The sequence below is a fragment of the Buteo buteo genome, chromosome 12, assembly GCF_964188355.1.
Source record: "Buteo buteo chromosome 12, bButBut1.hap1.1, whole genome shotgun sequence".
Taxonomy (NCBI): domain Eukaryota; kingdom Metazoa; phylum Chordata; class Aves; order Accipitriformes; family Accipitridae; genus Buteo; species Buteo buteo.
This window is the reverse complement of record NC_134182.1, coordinates 14,467,307-14,491,340: the sequence shown is the minus strand read 5'-3', so window position 1 is coordinate 14,491,340 and position 24,034 is coordinate 14,467,307. Positions and strand designations below refer to the sequence as shown.

The following is a 24,034-nucleotide window of genomic DNA, read 5'->3' as shown; positions in this document are numbered from 1 at the left end:
AATGTATTAAGCATATTGTGACCTTCTGCATCTGCAACTGGACAAAGACTATCAGGAATGTAGAAGCATCACGGTATTTAACATGTTACATCCAAAATAAGCTTGTACTCTTTTCGCATGACTTCCAGAAGAAAGCTTCTGGCAGAACCCTGGAAGGTAGACTGCATTTTGCATCAGGACAAATACCTATTTGTGATCCCCTGCTGCCCATCAATTAGCTACAGCAGGATAATGCTAGTAGGCTAATAATCAAAAATGAAAAAGGGAAATGTCATAAACATACAAAAGTAAACAAGACCAATATTTAGGAGTGCCAGCATTATTCATGATGCTGAATCAGCTTATTTTTAGGCAGTCTGGGAGGTTATCAAAAAAAGCACAAGTCAAAAAGGTTCTTCCAAAATCATAGACCCAGACATTGCAACTGTCATCACGGCATCCACTTTATATTCAGAAGAAACCAGAAGAGATATGGAGAAAGACACTGCGGTATATTATTTTGATGATTTTATTTTTTTTTTTTAATCTTCAAAATTTTCTGCCTTGAGACAGGAATGCATGATAGATAGAAATGGCTCAAACATCTTCACATGAAACACTCTTAGTCATAATTCATTCACAATTATTTTTCTAAAACATCTACAGTTACATAATCCCACCCATTTCCATCCATTATCACAGATTTAATTATTTGTTAAACAGTAGTTGCCAGCAATTGAAAGCTGTAAGGCTTTTTGCATATTAGTAGAGTCTTCTGAACTACAAACACAAGAATACCACAACTATAACTCTCACTTTACATGGCAACCCCAGGTGACAGATGTTCCAAAAAAAAAAAAAGTGTTGTTTATGTGGAGTTCATAAAAATGACAGAGAGAGCTCTGTGCCTCATTAACTCTAAAATCCTTTCTCCTTTATTAAGATTATTTTCTAAAACTACAGCATATTCCTCATTTGGAACCAAGAACTTTGATGAGCTGACCTTTACCTTCCATTGCTGCTTTTTGGCAAATTTGCAAGTCAGGCATACTAGAGCTCTCCAGCAAAACTCTATGTACAGAGCACAGTTTAAACAGATGGGTTGCTTGGAATTCATATCCCCCTCCATCTGAAGGGAACTACTTTGAGGTTTTCTGGAACTGTTGTAAACAAGAGGATATTTTTTTATATATATATGTGTGTATATATATATATTTATATATTTTATATATAAATGTTCTAAATGTCCTTTGGGAGTCCATTTGTTTTTATCTTTCCAAATGATGACTAAATACCTGATCTGTAGCATTTCTCCTGAGAAGATACTTGTAAGGGAATGACAGTTTTGATGCACTTTGGAATGGCACAATCACGTAAACGCTTGCACAATTAAGACTTATGAACTCATCCAAAGTTTCTAAACATGATATTCTAACTAAGAACTAAAATACCAGCACAATGCAGCAAGTTAAAAAAGAAAATTCTATGTAATCAAAATATGAACAAGTACATAGGAAATGGATATCTGTCAGTAAATCTATATCTTTTTAAAGTAGGAAATGTATGCACTTAAGAAAAAAATGTAGCTATCTGACAAACTTTGTAAAAAAAGTACTTTCCAAATGCATAACAAATGCCAAGATATCCTGTAACTGGCCAGGTAGAGCCACATGAAAGCTGCACGGCTTAGAGCAACCCAGGGAGGGGTGGAAACACAAATCACAAAAACAATAGATCAGCAAGTCTAGGGGAAAAAAAATAAAAAATAAAATCACATCATCATCTAAATTACTGTATGCTTATATCACAATTGCTAAAGGAGCCAGTGGGGGAGGGTAGAGATTGCAGTTTAACGATTCTTAGAGTCACCTCTAAAAATTCAAAAGAAAAAATTATCAACTTAATATACTAATCCTAAGCACCAATTTAATAATTTAAGTTAACTGTATTTATATTTCTCCTACTAGGGATGGAGCAAGTTCTGCTTGAAGGATTAAAGTTTAACTTTGGAGCCTGTCTGACTTCTGTGCTCTTGCCACGCTTCCTCTGCTGTTCACATCAAAGTCACTGTAAAGACTCTCTTAAAGTTTCAATCTCTCTAGGCAAGCAATTCTTTGAAGAGACAATTACATCTTACAGTTTAAATCAACTTTCAGGTCATGAAAAGTGAAACACGCCAGTATTTGGTTAGTCTGATACTAAATAGTCTGTGAAAATGGAACAGCCAACACCGTTCCTTGACAGGATTTGCCTTAGAACTAGCAGCACCCAGAGCAGACCAACTGCGAACACATCCAGACTCCACTAGGAATTAGTAGTGTTAGAAAATTGCATATATGTTAGATCAAGAAGGCATCGCCATGCACGTGGCATCATTACATTGTTTCTCCTCTATTTTTCTCATTAAGAAAAAACAAAGGAAAACAGCCCTACAAAGAGCTTTTTGGTTGTTTTTTTGTTTTGTTTGTCTTCGCACCTGGAAAAAGCAGCACAGTACTCCCCAGCTGGAACAGCTCAGTGCTTTGCATCAGCTTAGTTCTTTCAGAAAGCACTTTCACATAGTTAAGGTGGTCTACTTCAGCTAATTCTCAGAGCTAACCTTTTTGCCAGTATACATTTCATGCCACTTCCTGACAGCGATTTCAGAACTGAAATGGATCTATGGTAATGTCCACTACTAACCGTGACCAGATCTTGACACAGACCATCAAGCCAGGCCCTTAGGATGGTTCCACACATTGAACTGAAGCTCAGACTAAAAATCTCACTGAAACTCAAAAGCTGGAGTGGTCATGAATCTCAGCTACTTTTCCCTATTTGAACCCTCACCCTGTAATGAAAGCACGCACACCAAGGGAAAATAACAACCGCCTGAGCAGGGAGCATTAAGACACCGGTGAGTTATCTTGCTGCTCTTCAGTGACCGTGGCTTCGCTGTGCTCCTCGCTCATCTCGTTGGAGGGCTCCTCATAGCCTGGCTCAGCAGGATCCAGGCTGCTCCCCTCGCTTTGCTCCTCACTCTGCTCTTCGCTGGCCTCCGCAGACTGCTCCAAGTTGCTCTCCAAAGAAGCCGGAGAGCTGCCAGTTACACTTTCATTTTGGTTCATTTCATTAAAAGGCTGTGGGAGAGGTGCAGGAGACTGTACAGCATTTTCACTGGCAGAGATGGGCACTTTGGTTGCACTGATGTCTACAACAATGTCATTTTGTGGTAGAGTAACTTTCTCCACAAGTTTCCATTGAATAATACTCATGTCTTTCCCTCCAGTTGAAATCAAGTGGCCATCACTATGGGTGAAGCTGACATTTGTCACATGACTACTGTGAGCGCTGTATTTGTGACTTGGAGCCTATTGAAAACAAGCAGAAAGATAAATCACATGCTTGACTAGAAGAGCACACGATACCAAAATCTAAAACTGCTACTATTTTTGCTTAGCCCTTCGAGAGAGCTCTTTATTCACATAAGAGTAAAAAACTGTATTTATATTAGGTTCCCCCCCCACAATACATCCTTTCTTCTTAAGGCTTGTAACTTGGGACAGATTTAGATCTTTATGCAAAAAGTAATGGACCTTACACCAAGGCCAATGAACAGAAAGTGTCAAGCCTCTGCTCCAGAATTTAAGGAGAACTATTGCCTCTTTGCTTTTAGGTATATTATTTTGTATTTTATATTATTTTATATATAAACTTAATGGGGAAAACCATGCTTTTGTCTCTAGCACTGTTCTCAGATATAAATGAGCTGTTTGGCTGCCAGGTTCCAAACAACCAAGCTGGAAGCAGGTGTCTGGCAAGGAAAGCTTCATGCAATGCAAACAAGCACATAGACTAGACTGGTCTAGACTTACCTTTGGCTTGGAACAGGGATACTGAAAGAGATGGACCTTACAAAAATCATCAGCAACCGCTATCACTTTTCGGTTATGGGATCTGACAAGGGCATTTATGTCTGTCCCATCTGATCCTTCGGGCCAAACTCCTAGGAGAGAGTAGAGCAGATATTTAGTGATGGTAGTTTTAGAAACAAATTGAAAGACAATCCATAAACAAAAACAAGATCTATAAAGCTGTGAGAAAAGGCAAGCTTAACAAAAGGTAAGACAGACATTCAACTGGAAAATGGAATATGCGTTACATTAAATGTCATTAATATTTTGCTAGCCTAATGCTGTTCCTCCACCCCGTTCCCCCAAACCCTCAGCCTCAGCCAGGATAATCTCTCAGGCTTAATATATGTTTCCTGTTCAAAACCTGTCTTGTTTAAAGCTTATCTTAAGATTAAGTTTGCTGTTAAAACTAGCAACTCTTAATTTAACACTTTCATTCATGCAGAAATGTTTTCAAAGCAAGACTCATGCTGAAACATGGAACAAGCCCAGGTACTGTACATTATGCAGAGATTTCTTTTGGTTTTATTTTAAATCTTAGTATTTGCATGATTCAAAGGAGGCAACTGATTTATGATACTTTGCACAGAAACCCAGCCTCTATGAGTTTCATAGATTTAGGTGCTGTCAAGTGCTTAAGTATAATTCAATATGTTTTTAAGTGAAAAAAGTGACACAGATATGTCTAGACAAAAGAATAACAACATTGCCTGGATAAAAAGCACTGAACAAATTGGGGAGGGGAAGGGTCTATTTTTATTAAAAAACAAAGACCCTAGAGATTCCCATAACAAAACTGATGATTCACATCTGCAAGAAAAGCTGAACAAAAGGTAAGCAAGGGGTTATAAGATGCCAATTTATGCCAAAGGTACCATATTTTTACAGCTCAGACTTGGGTTTCTGATTAGTTCAGGAGTTAGGAGGAATTTCCCCCCCTCAAATTTCACCCCCGACCCTGAAAAACTGTGTGTCTGATGGAGTGAGAGGGATGTTCATTATCAGATAGGAAAATATCTTCTTCCTCTGTTACAATCACTGACTTTGGTAAAATAAAAAACATGTGCTGTCTACTATTTTATACAGCACAAAACACCAACTTAGAATCGCCTTATCTTTTTCAAACTCCCACACTAACTCTTCTTGTTTTTAAGCAAAATGGCAAATAGCATTTAACTTTAAAGTTGTTTTTTAACATTCTTCAGTGGGTGGAGTAAGAACTTCATTTTCTCTGAAGAATAACAAAGGCAGCTTGTTAAGCTTGTTACAATGCCAATAAGCTACACTGTAGGTAATTTACTAAATAAAGATATGAAATGCTAAGGAAAGTATTCAGAAACATTTTAGAACTCTCACATCAATGAAATTAATCTGAAAAATATATACTACTTAAGAATTTTCAAGTAGCTCAAAATGAATGAATTTTAACTTTCTCCTGCATTCTATGTATAAAATATGGTGATCAGGTGGGAGTAATAAATGAACTTCAAATCAGTTTCCTGAAGTTTCAGCTACCACCTTAGGCAGACTATGCCAAACAGCTATGCTATCTCCTTTTTAATTTAAGATTAAAAATACTAATATTCAAGATTGCATCTCTTACTGAACATCTTTTGTGTTCACAAATTTCTTTAGCAGCTCGAAAGGCAAGACAACCTGTTGTCATAAGACAGCAGGATTTGCTTTTGATGCATCAAGCAAACATGGAAAAACCAAGACATTAATATGACCAAATTCTTAGTTCTTAACTGTAAAAATAGCAAAAAATAGAAAATAATAGGACTTTGTTATTAGGCACGACAGCAGCACTTCAATTTTAATAAATTCTGCTAGCCAGTGGTAAGCCTCTCAAAAGAATCTGCTCAGATGAAAGTGTGGGAAATGTGCAGTAAATGAGAGTGTGACTTCCAAGTTCTTGGAGTGCAGACTGATGATAGTGCTGAGCCAATATAGTAATATCAACTGCCAAAAAGGAGCGATGCTATTCTCATCTGAACCATGCATTTCTATCCTCTTTCTTCTGCTGACAACAGTGCAATGCCTGAGCCTATGGACACACTATCCACAGAGCTAAATTAGTAAAACACATACCCCCAAAGCCCAAATCCCATAAACTTAACCCTCTGTCCTGAACATTAAAGTGAGCAGCCCCCGGCTTGTTTGAATCCCTGAGCCAGCTGACCCTCAGGTCAAAGCCAGACTTCTCCTTTGGGCAGCAAATATCTGCTAGATTGGCTTAGATGCACTGTCTGATTTAATGGGAAAATACTTGCCTTTGTCTGAGACCTAGCCATAATTTTAAGATTCTGTAAAGGGTGTCAGACTACCAGACAATATAAAGTCAAGGCATGATGAATCTTGGCTAGGAAGTTTAAATATATTCTGTTCTGCCCCAGAATAACATCACATTATCTGCTTTATCTACTTCATTCCCAGGTCCTCTGGCACACTGAAGATTTTGAGAGCTTTTGAGACTAATTAAACTTAACCCAGAGTGGTTAAAGTTTGTATTAATCCAAAAGGGAATGCAGAGAGGATCAACAGACATCCACTTTTTAAAAACAAAAAGTAAAAAGGCTTCTCAAAACAGTCATTATGGGAGCTGCTCATCTCCAGCCTGGCCCCAGCCACTTCTATCCAACAGCTGTTAAAAAGACAAAGCCAATGGTCTAGATGTGAAACCAAACTCTGCACTCCCACACCTCATCTCCTTAGGTCACGAGTAAAGGACACTCCTGGGAAAGCGCTGGAATTCAGAGAGCTGCTCCCCTTATCCTGCCTGCTCTACTACCAAATGAAGTTCAGTAGCAACAGAGCCACCGTCTGCTACCTCCACCTTCCTGGTACATTTAAGTACTCTGCATAAAATGTAAAATGCCTTCAGCTCCAAGGCTATTCCAGAAGGAATATTCAGTCCTTACAAAGTGTTTTCATTGCTCCTGGAGAAAGACATCATAATAGCATCAGAGTTTTGCTTTTCACTTTCTCTAGCATCTCCTGAATCTTCTGATACTCCATTTTAAAAAAGGCATTTGCGTTGCACTATTATTTCAGTCGCAGTAGCAAAGACACTGAGGAAATGACTGCTGTGGACCAATTCCTTGTCAGCCTAGGCTTACATGCACAGAGCATCAGGAGGAAACAGCCATCCAGTCTCTACTTCACCCAGACAGACTGAATAAAACCAAACATGTACACAACCCAGTTCACAGTTCTCAGGCTAATGAGAGTCAATATTTTCATCAAACTAGCAATAAGCAACAGTATTCAGCTCCAGAAACAGCATGCTCCTGTTTATTTCTGCTACCTACCTCAAGCTCCAAACAACTCAAAAATATTTATGCAGTTTATCAACCAGTCAGCTTCCTTCTCTGACCCCTTTATTTTTCCTGCTCTGCCTCAGATCTTTGGTACCCACAAAAGAAATCAAGCCCGGTTATAAAGCACCAAACGTCCTCCACCCAACCAATATGCCACACAGGGTCAGTGTTATCCCACAGATCAACTGCAATCAATTAAGGCTACTTGCTCATTAAGCACATGACAGTCCTAAAATATGCACAGATAGGTGTCAGAAGCTACAGAAGCACTCAGACTTAACTGATTTTTTTCCACCCTGCACATAAACTGATATTCAAAGTTGAACTCCTAGTAGCTGTGAAGAAAAGATTATAGACCTAACCCTCACCTCTAAAGAAAGTGCTGATTTACCTGCTTTTAATGTTTCCACCAACATGAAGAACAGAGGTATCTAATCTCAGCGGAAGTGAGACATGCAGCATCCTGCTTACACAACTTGGTTTTACAACACTGACAGCCCGAACCATACTTTTCAACCCCTCACAGAGGGGCTCCTCATTTATGGCCAACAGAGCTGCCTTCAGCAAAAGCACTTTGAACTGTTTGGCCACAGTCTCAAACTGCACTATTAAAATCAGATCTGCAGCTCTGTAAATTTTTCTGTACATTTTAAAAATAAACTACTAGGTAAAGAATCTGTTTAATCTTTAAAGCATTTTTACTCTTTAGAAGCAGTGCATATTATTCACCTTTGACTACAGGTATCAAAGTGCTGTCATGATTTTAAGTCATGAACTATAACCTACACTCACATAGTCTTGTTTCTATCCCAAAACAAGGTGAGCAAAGGAGAACGCACATGTGCCATACGAGCACTTTAAAATATCAGCTTTTTGCTTCAGTGCCTCCAAAATTGGTAGCCTAAAATGGCAGCAGAAAAGTCAAATCCCAAACTTCAAGATGAAACAGAAATCAATTTTATGTTGTCTATAGAGCATCCAGTGCTCTGTATCACAAACAAGTACTGCGGTCAGTCTCTTTGGTCTGTCATCTCAGCACCATCCCCAATATCATTAACAGTGTATTTCTAATGACAAATTGAAGCAAAATAAAACCACAAAAGCACAGCATGAATAGCTTAAAAGCAAGTTAAATGGTGCTTACCAAACACCTGGAAGCCTAGCACACAAGTGTATGTTGTCCAATCTATATCCTTACAGTCAGAACGATTCCTGATTAGCTTACAGCCACTTGGAATGTCCCCTGTAAAAAAAGTGAATGATGAGTTATGCCATAGAAAATTATATTTACATATGTGCCCTTTGAAGGTGCTAAGACAGTAAATAAATAAATCTTAAAACCAATCTGGAATCCCAGTGTAGAGGCAAAGACAGACCAGTACTTTCATCAACTTCCAGATACTTGAAGCTCCGCTTGGTATTTAAGAGTCACATTTACCTCTCATTTCCCTCTTTAGATCAGCATACCTCAAAAACATTTCCCTGCAGCTTGCGTCCCCTGCCACCTACTCTACAAAATGCTTTAATACAGTCTATAATAGAATAATTTCTCCTTCCTACCAGCTTCACTGATGTGTTAAAATTCAATCAATCATTCAGGAAGCTCTGCTTTTAAAACAGTGAGCAACTATTGCCAGAGGAGCCTTCGACTGCTTTTCAACTAGGAAAGGAAAGATTGTCCATCTTTCAATACACCAGCCCAGTACTAATGGGTCACAGCTCTTTGCTTCCCTATACAGGCAATTATAAGCACCAACATTTCCTTTTGGTAGATTGAGATATTGCACTATCCAGGTTTGAAAGCTAAGTTGTGACAGGCAGAAAAAACATGTTAAGGTGACAGATATTTAAACTGCTGGCTCTTCTTGCCTGTACAGGAGCAGAACTACAATCCTCTTGGATCTAGTTAAAACTACAGGAAGACAAGAATACAAAAAAGTATTTAAAAACAGACTGATATGCACTATGCAAGTTGAACTTTTGACATAACCACTATATATTAAATTCATATTTTCACATATTAAAAAAAGACAAACACAAACCCATTATTACCACTAACTCATTAAAGTAGTATTATTGCTTTGCTAAATTTTCAACACCACCACCCAAGATAAAGTTTAAAGAAAGAAACCCCAGAGCAGAACAGTGGCACAGACCCACTGATTTTATTCCCCGAAAACAACTGGTATTGTTGACACTAATTAGACAACTGTATATATTATTTTCAATCTACAGAACTTTGGGCCAACATCAAAATGTAGCGCCACTTGTTCTGTAAATTCTATGCTGTTAAACTGATTTATGACCTTGTAAAGAAGTAAGCTATATTTGGCATTGCCATTAGGTAATACACAGCTCTGAATAACATCAAGATATCAGGTTACACGAGTTCAAATTGGTTCCTTTGTCAGTAAGCATTTTGTACAGTCCTGATCAAACACACTCTTCTAAATCTTCTGACAGCTAATACATATTTCTGTTTCCAGTGTATCTAATTTCATACTTACAGTATAGTATTTCATAGTCTCCTGAGTTTGACATTATATACTTGTTGTCCGGGGACCAGTCAAGGTGTGTAATATAGCTGGAATGTCCCTGGAGAAGAATGCAGTAACATCAATGTGAAATGCTTACTTTTAATTCAAACACAAGCAGAAGTTACACCTACAGATGTGACAGCTAACAGCAAAAAAGCACCTCTCCACCCACCCCAGGTCTGCCACAATTCACTTGTGCTCCTTTAAAGGCTCCTTACTCCACAGTGCCACACTTGCTAAACAAATGCAGGCTGGGCATCATGCCTCTCCCACCGCATGGTGGATTCTTCACTTGTAAACCATGTCCCTCTTAGACCCCAGAATGATTTATTCCTAGAAGGTACATTGCTAAAATATGGATGAACTCACATTTCTACTAATTGAGAAAGGCAAGTAACTTGCACAGGATCATTTTTAGATCCCAACAGAAAAGTGACAGATAGGACTCTATTTTATTTCTCTATCCATTCAAAATAATTTCCATTAAATGCACGCACATTCAAATAACCTTTGCTCATCCTAAAAACTTAGGATACCTCAGTTAACAACCACCATGTAAAACTAGAAGATCAAGGACTGGTGTTACAAGAATACCCTCATAAGCTTTTTGAAAGTTTCTGCCATGCTTCTTACACTGCATGCATGTTAGTGCCAACTTTGAAGAAGTTTTCCCTATAGACACAGGGTCATCTATATAAGAATCAAAACACTTTGGCCCAATTGCTTAGCTATCACCATCAAGAGCACACTGCGGGATAAACACCCACCTTTGTTTTCGAGGGAGAAGCTAAATGCAGCTGGTCAGAATATTCTTCCTGTGCACGAACTTTTTTGGTGGTAGTAATAATAATAATAGTAATAATAAAGCTATGAGAGGCTCCAGAGAAGCCACACATTTGTATAAGGTAGGAATAAATTATTTCTCTGTAGAGGAAAGGCTAGGAAATTAGTAAGAGTGACGTCCATGTCACTCTCTTCTTCCTCCACCCTTCCATTTCTTCTTACTGCTCCTCTTCCCCTTGTAAGACCATCCATTTTCTCCCCTTCCTAGTCATTCTGCCAGGCAACAAAACACCACTTTTTGACTGAGAGATGCCAATTCACCTCCCTCTCTCAGTGGGCATTATGAAGATGGCATCCCTCAGCACCCCCCAAGGTCTCTTGGCCCAGCCTGCACCCACCGTGCCAGGGCCATGCTGGAGCACTGCACCGGCTGCCGCACCACCCACCACACCAACTGCCCCTATAGAGAACTCTAAGAGGTGCTGATTGCTTCCAGAATTACATGTAGAAATACGCCATGTCTGTCTCCCTCTCCCCAGGTCATCTGTGAGAGACTGCAAAAACATTTAGGAGAAAAGCTAGCCTTTAAGATTTATTTACTTATGAACTAGTCTCTGTCTCAAGCAGAGGAACTGTGTATTGACATAACTGCTTTGCAGTCATGGATGGGATATACGGTATCAACATGCAAACTTGGTATTTTGGGAAACAAAAAAAAAAAAAGAAAAGTGCAGTTGGCTAGGATTTTCTCTCCCCCCCTTATTTTCCAAGTCTTCAAATTTGCAAACGAACTCCAACATGGAAAAGAATTGGTCAGTCATTTACTAAATCCTGCCAGACATTTGGCAGCTGTTAAAATTCCTGGGGGCAGCGGGGGAGGGAACAAAGCAATTGGCCAGGGGGCTCCATGCTGCAAAATCCCTTCAGGCAAGCGATCACTGAACGAAGAACTGGAACAAAACATTGCTGTAGTATTTTCAATAGGATGATCCCATTTTCTATTAAAATCTTTGCCCACTGATAGGGCAACATTTTACTCTTTCCTTTTCTGTACCTTTATAGACAATGAACATAATTACTCATATTATCACTGGCTAATAAAACTATCTAACTAAATGGAAACCCTCTCCTTCATTGGCAATGTTCATCTGTTTCAGATTTAAGTGGTGCAAGGGTACAAATACCCACAGCCTATAGGATTGGCATGCTAATTATTTCAGGTTAAGTCCAGTGGATCAAATACTTCAGGGTGGCTGCCTGTGTGGCTTTCACCCCACAGCCCCCTCGGTAAACGCACAACACTTCTCTTTTGCTAACAGATATCTCTGATGTAAGGCAAACAGAGACAGCGCCAGCTACCATAGAGCTGCTGACATGCTGGAAGTTCATACCCCAGCCCATACCTTCACATTGCTGTCTGCATAGCTGGAGCCCTCAAAAAACAGCTGCACTAGTCGAAACGGTTGTTTCAGCTCATCTGAAATTCTTTCTGATCACAACCAACACCATCCCTCATTGTGGAAACACGTTCACAGGTCAGAGACTCGCCTCTCTGGCAGCAGCAGAAAGCCTGGTCGTGACTGAAAGGGGATTTAAATGTAACAGTGGGCATACAGCCCTTATGCACAAGCTGATGCTGGTTCAGTAGATAAAATCCTTCTGAAAGTATTCAAATAATTTATTCAAGTTGGAAGAAACAACCAGAAGTTGACTACCAGGAGGACTGAGTCATACTACTTGGAGGTCATCCGCGAGGCTACTGAATGACACAAGAACGCCAGAAGGACGCAGTGCCAGCACCGAAGCACTGGCCAGGAGAGTGCTCCGGGTCCCCAGCATGCCTGGGTGTCTCTCTGCTTAGTATCAAGCTGGTATCGACCCACCAGCATGCTGGCAGGCAGCAGAGGGGAGGTGCAGGGCACATGAAACCGGATCGGCAGCCTCGCAGCGTGCTCCAGCCAGCTAACACGCTGCTGCCTTCTGCGCAAGCTGGAAGGGTCAGGGGAGCTCAGCCCCGACAGAAACCAGGTTGCTAATTTTGGCCTCTACACACAGTCACTCGGACTGAAAAAAATGGTTAACAGAAATCTGCTTTGAACCCTTAACGCTTCTGCCGGAGTATAACAATGCTCATTTCTCCCAACCCTATTTTTACAAACCCCTTTCCTGCCAAGGCAGAGAGACAGACATACAGATGCTGGTTTAAATTACAACATGCTCTCTCCTGATACATAATACATATGACACAGAAATAAATGACCTCATACATCTTCAAAGAGCTCACAGAGACCTTGAAGTACATAGCAAGCTAAATATTATGTGTGTTAAGATTAGCCATCTCTGAGTGATTTTATCTTTTGATTAAAAAGTAAGTGATGGGGTAAAATGCTGTACTGAGGTGCAGCCATCTGCCGCCATCCCCACCAGCCCCACTGGGCTGCCAGTCTGACTTACGTGTAGGCTCAGCCTTTTCCCCACTGCCTGAGCTCCCTGGGAAAGCTGCAGACCTGATTTCTTGTCTCACGACGGCTGTGCTATCGGCTAAGCCTGTCACCACCCTGCTTAGGGGCTGTAGGATGCCCTGGCCCACCCTGCACCGCAACCCTGCCATTGAGGAGTCCCCAGCATACCCAACAGCCTTCCCTCCCAGCTGCATCCCATGCCAGCGCCAAGCCCTCCCTGCCAGTCTGCACACTGTAGGTATGGGGCAAACCCACAGCTGCTGACCACCCCTGCAGCCCTGTGCCCCTGGCAGCAGCTGGACACAGGCTGCTCTGGACTCCCATGCGCTAGCAGTGTGGCGCATCCTCAGCCAAGTCAAAAATGATTGAGAAATCTCTCAAAGACATCATACATGTCACTAAAGGACTGGCTAACGCCTGTTTGTTTTCCCCCTAACAGTGTCCACTGCAAGTCTTGCATCAAAGGTTGTAGGGGGAAAAAAAAAATATCTTAGAAATAATTAAAAAAACCCCAACCCTAAACCCCCACAAGTTAGCCTTATGGTCCCCTTACCTCCCATTTTCAAATTAACAAAGCAGCTTTTGCAGTTTTCTTGTTTTTAAAACTAAATGCAATTGGTGACAAACATACGAAAAGGGTTTTGAGCAGGGGATGCACTCCTTAAAAAAAACATTTCACATTTCAAATGTGAACCTATTCTTACGATATCATTTGCAAATCCCATTAAGGTTCAGATGGTCTTTATGTAAATATTCCTACTAACCTAAAGAGATAGCTGAACTTAAGGCCAGGATGTTAGACACCTAACTAAACACTGGGACAACCTCATATAAGGACTAATATAAACTCCACTGCTTGTGCTACACTTAGATTTATCTACCCTGGGCCAGAAATTTATTGTTAACATATCCCCCAATTCCAAATTTTGTAGTAACAATTACAGCTGAAAACAGTGCATATTTGCAACCTCCAAAATCACATATTCTAAAGAAATTCCACCATCTAATGTCATGTTGGTCCAATGAGTGCTTTACCGATAGGGGGAAAATACCCCCACACAAGTGTAATATTTTCCCCAAGAGTTTCAGCATATAGGTACAAGGCATTTCTCCATCTTACTGCTAATTTCCCATTTCAAAGAAAGTCAATAGACTGAGAAATTAGCCATATTCAATGCAAAAGTGTTCACCTAACACTAACAGTTGCAGTTCCCATCAGACCGAAGTTTAAAATCAATCAAATGCTGAAAAAAACCCCACAAAACATATAACCAAAACTAAAAATGGAAAAGCATCAACGCGGAGAGTTCCACTGCTTAACATCTTGGTGCATGTATAACATCAAAATGCAAGAACTGCTGATTATATTTGCTCCAAAACTTACAGTGCATTTTCCGTATCTGCTATACTTTCTTCCATTTTCTGTTACTACGTAGAGGTAAATAAAGTTGTCATGGGATCCAACTGCAAGTAAGGTGCCATCTACAACACAAAATATTTGATATAAATTATCAGAATATTTGTTTTCCAAATTTTAATGATTTCAGATTTATCACTAAGACAATAGCCTCGATTAAACTACTGCTTACTAATTGTATTTAAGGATACATAACTGTTTATATTATGTTGTTTTTCAGTCAGTATCTGTTTACTTTGTGGGCATGTTTTTTGGGCAAGTTCTTTCACTTCTGCTTTTTTTAAGTAAGTGTCCAATGGACAGGGTATAAATCCTCAGATTGCACTGGATTTCTGGAAATTGTCAACAGCGGGCAGGCTTGAGTTTTGTGCATCATAAAAATGTGTAACAGTATTTACTCTATAGTTAGCTTAGCTGGGGCGGGGGGGGGCAGGGGAGGCGCGGCAGCGGGTAGAGTTGTGTATAAATCAGCACCAAATAAGGTCTAAATGACAAGTGGAGCATTCAAACATTACAAGCAGTTTTCCAACCTGTGTTGTCTCCATTTTAAAAGAATTACATGGACAAGAGTTGCCCTGAACCATGATCAAATGCCTCTGTAGTGTCAAGGAACATCAGTGCTTTGAAATACATTGCTGCGCTTGGCAGATGTGGCAGCAGCAGACAAATATTTTGCCCACTGACATGGCATGTTATCCAAAAGCAAACAAGAAACAGATTTACGAGGGTGTTCTTCCATCCAGTTTTAACAGAGAGAATTCAGCCTCTGATGGTCTGTCATGTCACATCTGAAGAGGAGACTCAATACTGGCTTGGACACTGTGTAAACCCATAGCAAATACTGAGCAAACAGCTCTGAGTTTCAGACAGACCTGTTTGGTTTTATGGTTTTGTATTAATAAACTTGAAATTTAACCAAGAAGTATATTAAAATATTACTGAAACACTATGCTTTTTACAGCCTGTTCTGTTAACCTGCCAACTATTTAGTTGAGAACTTTTAGTTTTTCTGGGAGCAAAGCTAGCTTTTATTGTAACAGTACAGATCAACATGAAGGAAAGGCTGGGAAAGGTGACTGTAACTTTGCAGTTACAAAACTCCAAGATTTAGCATACACAAACAAATCTGTAACCAAGTATTCAGTTATATATTAAGCATCTTAAATGATTTTTTTCAAAGCTCTACCTTTTCTAGTGACTGGGGAGTAGTTTAAGACAGTTTAACAGAACAGACATCTCGTTTATCAGCAATTATTCTGAACGTACAAGTCTGCCTACCTACTGAGTAGCGCATCACTGAGAGCTGTTCGTTGCCATCAGTGTGTATTGAAACCAGATCCCTTGTTTCTGCATCCAAAACAAACCACCTACAGAGAGAATTCCAGTAAGTATCACTTCCACTAAACAAAAAAACAAGCAAAGGAGCAATAATCACTGCCTGCCTTCATCTTCTTATACTAGCGCCTCAAAAGCAGCACAGCAAACATCTGTTTTTAATGGAACGCTTTTCTGGTTCACAAAGCGATATAAGTCTCAGTGAAGAATACATGAAAGATTCTAAATACAGCCCAATTTTTTCCCCCTCCCTTGAACACTGCAGTAATCACCAAAATGTCTACCAGATGATAAACATGCCACCAGGTAGCTAATATGACTGCACCTTATCATCCTGAAGCCTTAAGGCTACAGCTGAATTTTGATCTACTACTTCTTCCCCATTTTGAAGAACAGCTTTGATATAAAACCTGATCATTCAATTTGTATGAAGCAAAGTTAAAAAAAATAAAAATAGAAGTAGTAGGGAGTGGAAAACATTTCCACACTCATTTTAAACACAAATATATTCTAATTCGGTATTTTCCCCTCAGTCCTTTCCATTTCTATGAATAATTTTATCAAAGTAAGAAGGCATAACCATCTACAAAAATTTGATGGTTCATAACCTAGCATTTTATTTTTTTATTTCCTGCTTGGATAATTTATAACTAAGGTAATTAATTGCATTTTTTATTATTTAACAATAACTTTCAAACTGCAGTGTTAGTTATGAGGCACACGTAAAAAGCTCAGAGAAGCTTAAAAAACTCAGTGGTCTGTACACCGAAATGGCCACTGACAGCAAGACAGGCAAGATCAGCAGAACCTGAGCATTCTGCAATGGTTCTGATGCCCACCTAACTCCTAAATACAGTGAACATTAGCAAAACAAAGACAATGAAAATCTAATAAAAATATAAATACATACACATGTATCATGAAAACATAAGGTGTCAACATGGCTAAATACATTAAAGCTGTACACAGAATTTAATTTCTTTGCTCCAAACTTCTGATCTCACAACCATGTGCATATGCCACAGCCAGGCTTCCATCCCTAGTGGCAAACGGTGAGCTCACACACTGGGAAAACGAGTAAGGCAATTCCACCCGCTGTCTCGTAGTGAACTCAGTGGAACAGTGCTAAAGCTAGGACCGTTTATTTCATAACAAAGTTATATGACCTAAAATAAACTCCAGGAACAACAGATGGAGATCAGATTCCAGCTCATGCTGATCCAGTGTCCAGTAGCTAGGTATCTGGAAAGTGACCTGGTCCAATGGCTTAAAACCACCTTGTGGTTAGAGAACCACATGAAAGAAATTAAATGACATACACACAACCCCCGTCCCCAGCCCCACATGCTATGGACTGCTGAATAATCTGTGTGCAAGACAGATGCAACCAGTGGAAAACAGCTAACATGTTTGCATTGGACAGCAGTAGAAACCATGCTACCGGTTTCTCTTCTGTAATGCTCTGGTGAAAGTGGACTTTTGATTTCCAGTCTACACACTGAAGCTTTGCTGGTTCTCTGAACGCATTAGGAGTTACAAGTTCCTATTCTGCTATTTAGTTCAAACTGTGCCCCCCTTTGGCCCTGCCAAATGCTTCACTAAGATGTTACCTGGGTGATAACCCTGAGAAGGGTGGGTGTGGATATTAAAGAACAAACAAAATAAATTAAAAAAAAAAAACCAACAACCAAAACCACAAAAGGGTTTGGCAGGGGTGAAGAGAGAGAGGGTACCTATGCCATTTTGCCACCACAGAAAGAAAAACAATCACTCCACCATGACAGCAAAACTGCTTTAAAAGTACATCCTGATGGGACAACAACAGAATGGTGAAGAACACACATGGAGGCATCACTGAGTTGAAATCATCTGGTTTTCAAACAACACAAGAAGCTGGTCTGAAGGCCAGTGCCCCACTGTCTCATTCTCATTTTGTGTCTTCCTGAATCCAGTACAGGCTGGAGGCTCCTCACTGCTTCAGCCCAGGTGGGCAACACACCTCTTGTGCACAGCCAGCAAAACAGGAGATAGGAAGACTGGAAGACTTTTTGCTTTACCAGAAAACTTAGGCAGTATACTGTAAAATCTATTTATCTAGCAAGATGACACAGCATGATACCTGTTTGTTTATTCTGAGAAGCGTAATTGCAGTGCCTGGATATAAAACCTGATGATCAGCACAGTAACAGCCAAAAGCAGCTTTCTTCCACAAAGCGGGTATGTACCCCCTTTCCCATGCCCTCCTGCAGGTGCCCATGCTGCACAGCGCTTCTGCTAGACAGCCAAGGGGAGAGCTGAACCCTCCGTGTCCCAAAATACACAACCAGGGCAGGGCAGGGCAGGGAGGCTTCTGCCACAAGGACATGCCTCTTGATGCTGGTCCTGACACTGACTCCTTAGGTTGGTCCTTTGAGGCTATTACCTGAACCAGGTAATCCTCCAGTTAATAGTCTGTAAAATGAAAAATACCCAAAGCCTAAAATGCAACCAGAAAAACATTCAATCCCCCCCTATTTTACTGAAAGCACAGAGGTGGGTATTGTTTGGTATCAAACACAATGCAAAACTGCTGCTGCTTTTAAGAGTGCACACTGAACTTCATCTGGCATTAGGAGACAGCATTTTGTGACACCAGTCCTTCTCAAAAAATTCTTCTGCAGAGGACATACTAGCAGCAATCTTAGCTGACCTTGGAAAGAGTCAGTGCACCGTGACAATTTTGATAATAATTTAAGAAAGGAAGCACTGGTCACATCTAGTTCAGCTGTTTCCTGATGCTTCCACGAATTGTAATGAGACGTGCTCTCTTCAATCTTCCAAGCTCTCCCAATGCCATGGCAAACACTGCAACTGCCAGCAAAAAAGCCCTTCTCCATGAAATGTGTCTTCAGTTTAGCAGCTACAGCGGTTCATCAGCATGCCCCACAGAACCCCTTCTCGCAAACAGCTGGGGTCCACCTTGAGACTGTGTTTCCGATCTTCCTTCCAAGACCAAGGTATGCAACATGCAAATGGCAGCTGACCCTGACGAAGTCCTAAGAGCTGTGAAATGCAAAGCTTGGCTGCCAAGTGAACTTCTGATCTGTAGATCGGATGAAATAAATGGATGAATGGTATCCCAGCTGTAAGATAGTGGTTCTTTCACTTTCTCTGATTTTTATTCATTTTTCTCCCAATTATTACCGAAGATAACATGCTTAACTTGTTTGTGAGTTCACGTAAACAAGACAAAACTTTTGCGCTTTTCATCTGTTTCTTGTCTTCCCATTCCTTTGCTTTAAAAAAATACTAATAACCGATATAAAAAACCATGCTTTTAGAAACAAACCCCCTTAAACTACTCTCTTTTGGAAAACAAATTCTGACCCATGACAGACATTTATTATTGATAATTCACATTTGTGAATGTAGATCTTTTCTGATTAAATCACCAGGGAAATGGTATTCCATAGTAGTAATATATTTTTGCACTTACACTTGCAATTCCCATGTTTAGGTAATACTGAATGTTGAACCTGCAAGGCATTAATCAGGGTGAACAAACCAACCCATCTTACAAGACTGGTTCCCTGGGATATTTAGGCTTCTTCATCTTAATACCACAACAGATGCTGAACTGGTATAATGCTCAATAGCTCTATTGACTGATTTACCTCCTTGTGGCTCTGGCTTATGCTGGTCTTGTCCTTTAGCCTTCAGTTTTCTTAATAATGTTAGTGGCTTTTGAGTACTCATATGCACAGCACTCAAGATAGTCTACATGATTAGTCACAGAAAGATCTACTTCCCTGCAAATAATACCACTGGCAGCATGGCAAAAGGATCTGTACAGTGCCTTGAAAAACCCACTTTTCTGGTAGGACTTCTGATTGCCAGCCCTTTTTAGTTTTCCACCTGTGCATTTCCAGCAAACAGCAGGATCCACAAAAAGTATTAGTTCTCTCCAAAGCAGGCTTAATCCCAGACAACTGATGATCAGGCACACAGCAGGTATTTAAAGAAGCAGTAACAAAACCTGCAGCAGACCGTTTGCAGACAGCCCAAAAAGGTAAATGATACCGAAATACTAATCATGGGAAGTGGTATGTGAAAAACACACCAAGACCATGACATGTTGGCTTGATAAAAACACACCACTGTGAAACAACAGACAAGAATGGGAAGAGAGGTAGAAATTTCATTTTTCTTCAGATGTCACAATTTCAACCATCAAACCCGACTTTCTTAATGCTCCATTCCCTACCTCTGTCTTACTGACCTCCACACTGGAAGCAGAGCAGCACAAGAACAGCAACACATAGACACATGCAAGGTTTGTGTTTATTGAGTCCTAAACAGATTAGACTCATTTAATACTTGCTTTAAGCATTCTGGGCTATGAATCAAGTTATTAAATGACTTGTTATGGGTCTGAGATTATTTTCTCCTATGTTAATCGAGGTATATCATGCAGCCCTCATTCCTTGGGAAATAACTCCCTTGGACTGGATTATCTGGCACAGAAAGCACTGCGTGATGTCGCTGGTTAGGCAGTAAATTTAAAACTGGTCTGTTTATCTTGATTCACAATTCCATTTATTTCTCATACACTTGTCCACTTACCAGGGCTCATTTAAATTCAGTTTCATTTGTATATCTCAAGCCTATCACTGAATCATGCAATAGAATGCAGTAAAATATAATGGTGAAAATACAACTGCTTAGTTCCAAGAACAGGGTAAAAAAATCAAACAAAAAACCCCAAAGGCCGCCATCACAAACTTATCCAACATAGTATAAACTGGTTGCCTCAAGTAATTTAAAAATAAGAATTTAAACTGAAAAGTGCTGAACTCAAAAAGTAACGTTAAATGGTCTGGAAGGGAGGGAAAAAAAAAAAGTAAAGCAAAAGTAAACAACAGACTGAATGCTTTGGCTGCTCAATATGCCTTGGTTGTGCTTTGATATAATTTCAAAAATGTCTAATAACTCTCAAGAAATGTAGCCTGACCTTCTCTTCCCTTTTCCCTATTTCAAGTACTATTAGGCCAGTATCTTCTGCTCTGCTTAATGAAGGCAGAAACACTTGTTCAATTTAATGCTATAATTAGAAAGAGATGAAAAAATGGAAAAGTACAATGTGGAAACCAAATATACAAGAGCTCAGCAAGATTTTTCTTAGGAAGGTAAACTAGGTTTTCTAGCCTGATATTATACCTAATGAATTAAGTGCAGACTGCATCTTCATCTTGGAAAAGGAAATTCCCTAAGAAGTATTTAACATTTCATTTTTCCAGGAAGGTTTAAGGGTATTGCACATGGTCACAGGTTTCTAAAAACCAAACTTTAAATGGTTTTTAGGCATGTGGTTACACATAAAAATATTTCTAGGAGGCAAATTAAACACAAAAAAATCCATATTTTCTTACATGCACTATGCATTATTTTATCATCTATTTGTCAACCATGAGGTAGAACTGAAAAACAGAATAAAAATCCTAACAGATTAAATATCTGCTCCTCTCACCTTCCTAATGCTATGAATATCCTGTTTTTCTTTTAATTGGTACTTGCTAAAAATCCATTGCATGAGACTCCTTTCTTGGGAGGTGATACCAAGCCAGAGTTTCACTATGAGTTAAAACAAATTTTTTCCACTACTGAAAGACGCCCAAGTTAAAAGATTCAGTTTGTGTTTTGATAGCTTTCAAATACGCAACGATTTCAGGAAGAATATGAACAGCTCAATAGGACTTCATTGCAGCAATGTGCCATGTCGAACTCTGTCTTACATAAAAATCAAAATACTAGCCTGTTCACTTGCCTCTCCACATCAATTTAAAAGATTGCAAGTCTGTTTGATTTGGGAAAGAGGAAGATCTATACTGTACCTGTCTTATTAACTAATGTAACATACACACACAATATTAAAATAAATGATACTTGGTAAAGCCAATAAGGAGTGCTCATGGAAGCCCCTGCAAAAAAAATAGTTTAAAAAAAAAAAATCAAGATCTGGGCTTTCATGAAAGAGTAGTTAAAAAACCAGAACAGCCTAACAACAGTCAATCCTTCTGTCTTCACCTAACCCATGTAAGAAAGATCGATCCCCTTCCCCCAAGCTTTTTAGGCTACGTAACCTCAAGCAAAAAGAATAAAAAGCAAATAAATTCCAATAGATAAGATACATAGTATCAAATTGTCTCCTTTAAACTTTCAATCATCACAATCATCACAATGCAGTTGAAAGGTGTTTACCTGCCCGAGTGCGTTCCTATCGCAACCACTGCTCCGCTGGGATGGAAGTCAGCACAGTGCCCCGGTTCCTGAACAGAGAGGCACAGACACATCATTCACCCACCTGCTTCTTTATGGTCAAACACCTCTCCTTATACCAAAGCTACCCTAAAAGTCTGAGGTGAACTGACACGGGAAAAACCAATCAGTTAGCAGCATGCTTAAAACCCTCAGAAAGATTTTCTTTTAATCTATCAGTGACACGCACTACATGACATTGAAAGTAAAAAGCATAAACTTCTGTGTAAAAAGATATTTTTGCTTGGGTATTAGGACAGAACTAGCCAAAATATGACACAAACAATGACAGTAAGGAAGGACATCTAAAGCCAAACCTCGCACAACTGTTTGATACCCTCTTCAGATTGATTGAATGACTGAGGAAAAAGTTAAACTGTAACAAGAACAAAGGACTAAGTTTTATACAACTTGAATTGTCAGAATGGCATCAGACAATGGTAACCAGATTACAGTCTGTACAATGTCTCATGAGCCTGGTTAAGTTTAGCAAAGCTTCTGAATAGCTGTTTTTAAAGCCGTAACTACAGGATTTTTGTTTCTCCTGCAATCAGATGGGACAAGGGTGTTGCAGAAAACTAATGCTTTTTCTTATTTTCCAGCTTTGTATTTAACATTAAAGGGTTGACATACATCTAGCAGCCTGGTCCATTCCAGTGTGTGGTCCACAGAGTTCCACATACAAACTTGCCTATCTTGGGCACATGTTAAAAATAAGTCTTTGAAAGGATGGGATGCCAGTCCCCAGAGTTCATCCGTATGTCCCTGGAAAGAAAACACATATGATTTAACAATGAATAAAATAAAGACTCTCTTAAAATAACACAGCAGCAGGGAAATCGAAACCATTTTTGGGTTGTAGCTTAAAAAAAAGTTGTGCTCACCTGTACCTCTACTAGGAAACCATCGTTAAATGTTCCCCGCAAAACAAAGTTTCGTGAAGTACCCACTAAAAATTGATCTGCTTTTCCTTCCGCTACTGCTCTGATTGTTCCATACTGGTCAGGAACCTAGGAAAAGAAACATCTGTAAAACCACATCACGCATCTTGATAGGTGCTTATTTTTGAAGGCCACAAATAGCGCACAAAGACGGTACCAGAACTGCAGTTCTCCCAGTAAAAAGAACAATCTAATCATGTATACACTAGATCAGGACTTGACCCAAAACCTACCTCGTTTATTTGTTCAGTATACAAGACGATCTCACTCCAAAACAATCACAATTATGCCATTTTAATAAGTCACAGTAGAAAAAACTTACAAATTAAATTACATGGATTTTTAAGTGCCAAACACACTAAAAATGCTCTCCACAACCTTACAACTCATCTTATAAGGATAGCAATAATACACAGTTACTGTTTACTTTTTAAAACACATTGTGAAAAATAAGGAACATCCTGTAGCCCACAGTAAATGCTTCCTGATTAGCCTTAAGTAAACGTTCATATGCCTTATGTCAGCAATGACCCCAAATTTTATTGAGTTTGTTTATTGCATGCTTGAATTCTAATAGACTGGTTTGTTTTACAGTGTGCATTTGTTTGGTATTCTAAATGATTTACCTTTAGAAAATACACTAATATTAGCCACACAAGATAGAAAATGAATGCAATCATTCAGAAAGATGTCTGTCAGGGCTCTAGTAATATTTCTCAACGTGAGAAATCAGCTTCAACATAACATTAACAAAAGGCAAACAGAGACACTGATACGAATAGAGTGTGTTACTTAAGCCTAAGAGTTGTATATAATAGTCAATGCTTACTTACTGTCAAGATGTGTTTTCTAAAGGTAAATATTAGATTCAAGGTAGTAAACTCTAGATGGAACTAAACATATGCAATAAGCAAAAAATGATGCTATAAATGGACACTAGCTAAGTGGAGTGAACCATTACTAGAACAACTGTTTAAGAAGAACACATTAATTCAAGAGGTCATCTTATTGTCGGGATGGGGGTAGTATTTTAAAATCCATCATGTACAATTTTTTTCCAGTTCATCCCAATT

The 24,034-nt window shown here is 39.4% G+C and overlaps 1 protein-coding gene across 3 annotated transcripts in view; it reads right to left on the bottom strand.

Annotated features, from left to right (window-relative positions):
• Nucleotides 1-857: 857 nt before the first annotated feature.
• Nucleotides 858-24,034, bottom strand: part of EML4 (EMAP like 4) — a 168,795-nt gene continuing 145,618 nt past the window's right edge. For all 3 annotated transcript variants that reach the window (XM_075042793.1, XM_075042791.1, XM_075042792.1), the window contains 9 exons: nucleotides 22,905-23,030; nucleotides 22,654-22,785; nucleotides 21,964-22,031; nucleotides 15,670-15,758; nucleotides 14,359-14,456; nucleotides 9,700-9,787; nucleotides 8,337-8,435; nucleotides 3,834-3,964; nucleotides 858-3,329 (listed from right to left, as the gene is read on the bottom strand). In XM_075042793.1, the coding sequence (XP_074898894.1) occupies nucleotides 2,865-3,329; nucleotides 3,834-3,964; nucleotides 8,337-8,435; nucleotides 9,700-9,787; nucleotides 14,359-14,456; nucleotides 15,670-15,758; nucleotides 21,964-22,031; nucleotides 22,654-22,785; nucleotides 22,905-23,030 (1,296 nt within the window). In that variant the 3' untranslated portion in view covers nucleotides 858-2,864. The remainder of the gene's footprint in view (nucleotides 3,330-3,833; nucleotides 3,965-8,336; nucleotides 8,436-9,699; nucleotides 9,788-14,358; nucleotides 14,457-15,669; nucleotides 15,759-21,963; nucleotides 22,032-22,653; nucleotides 22,786-22,904; nucleotides 23,031-24,034) is intronic.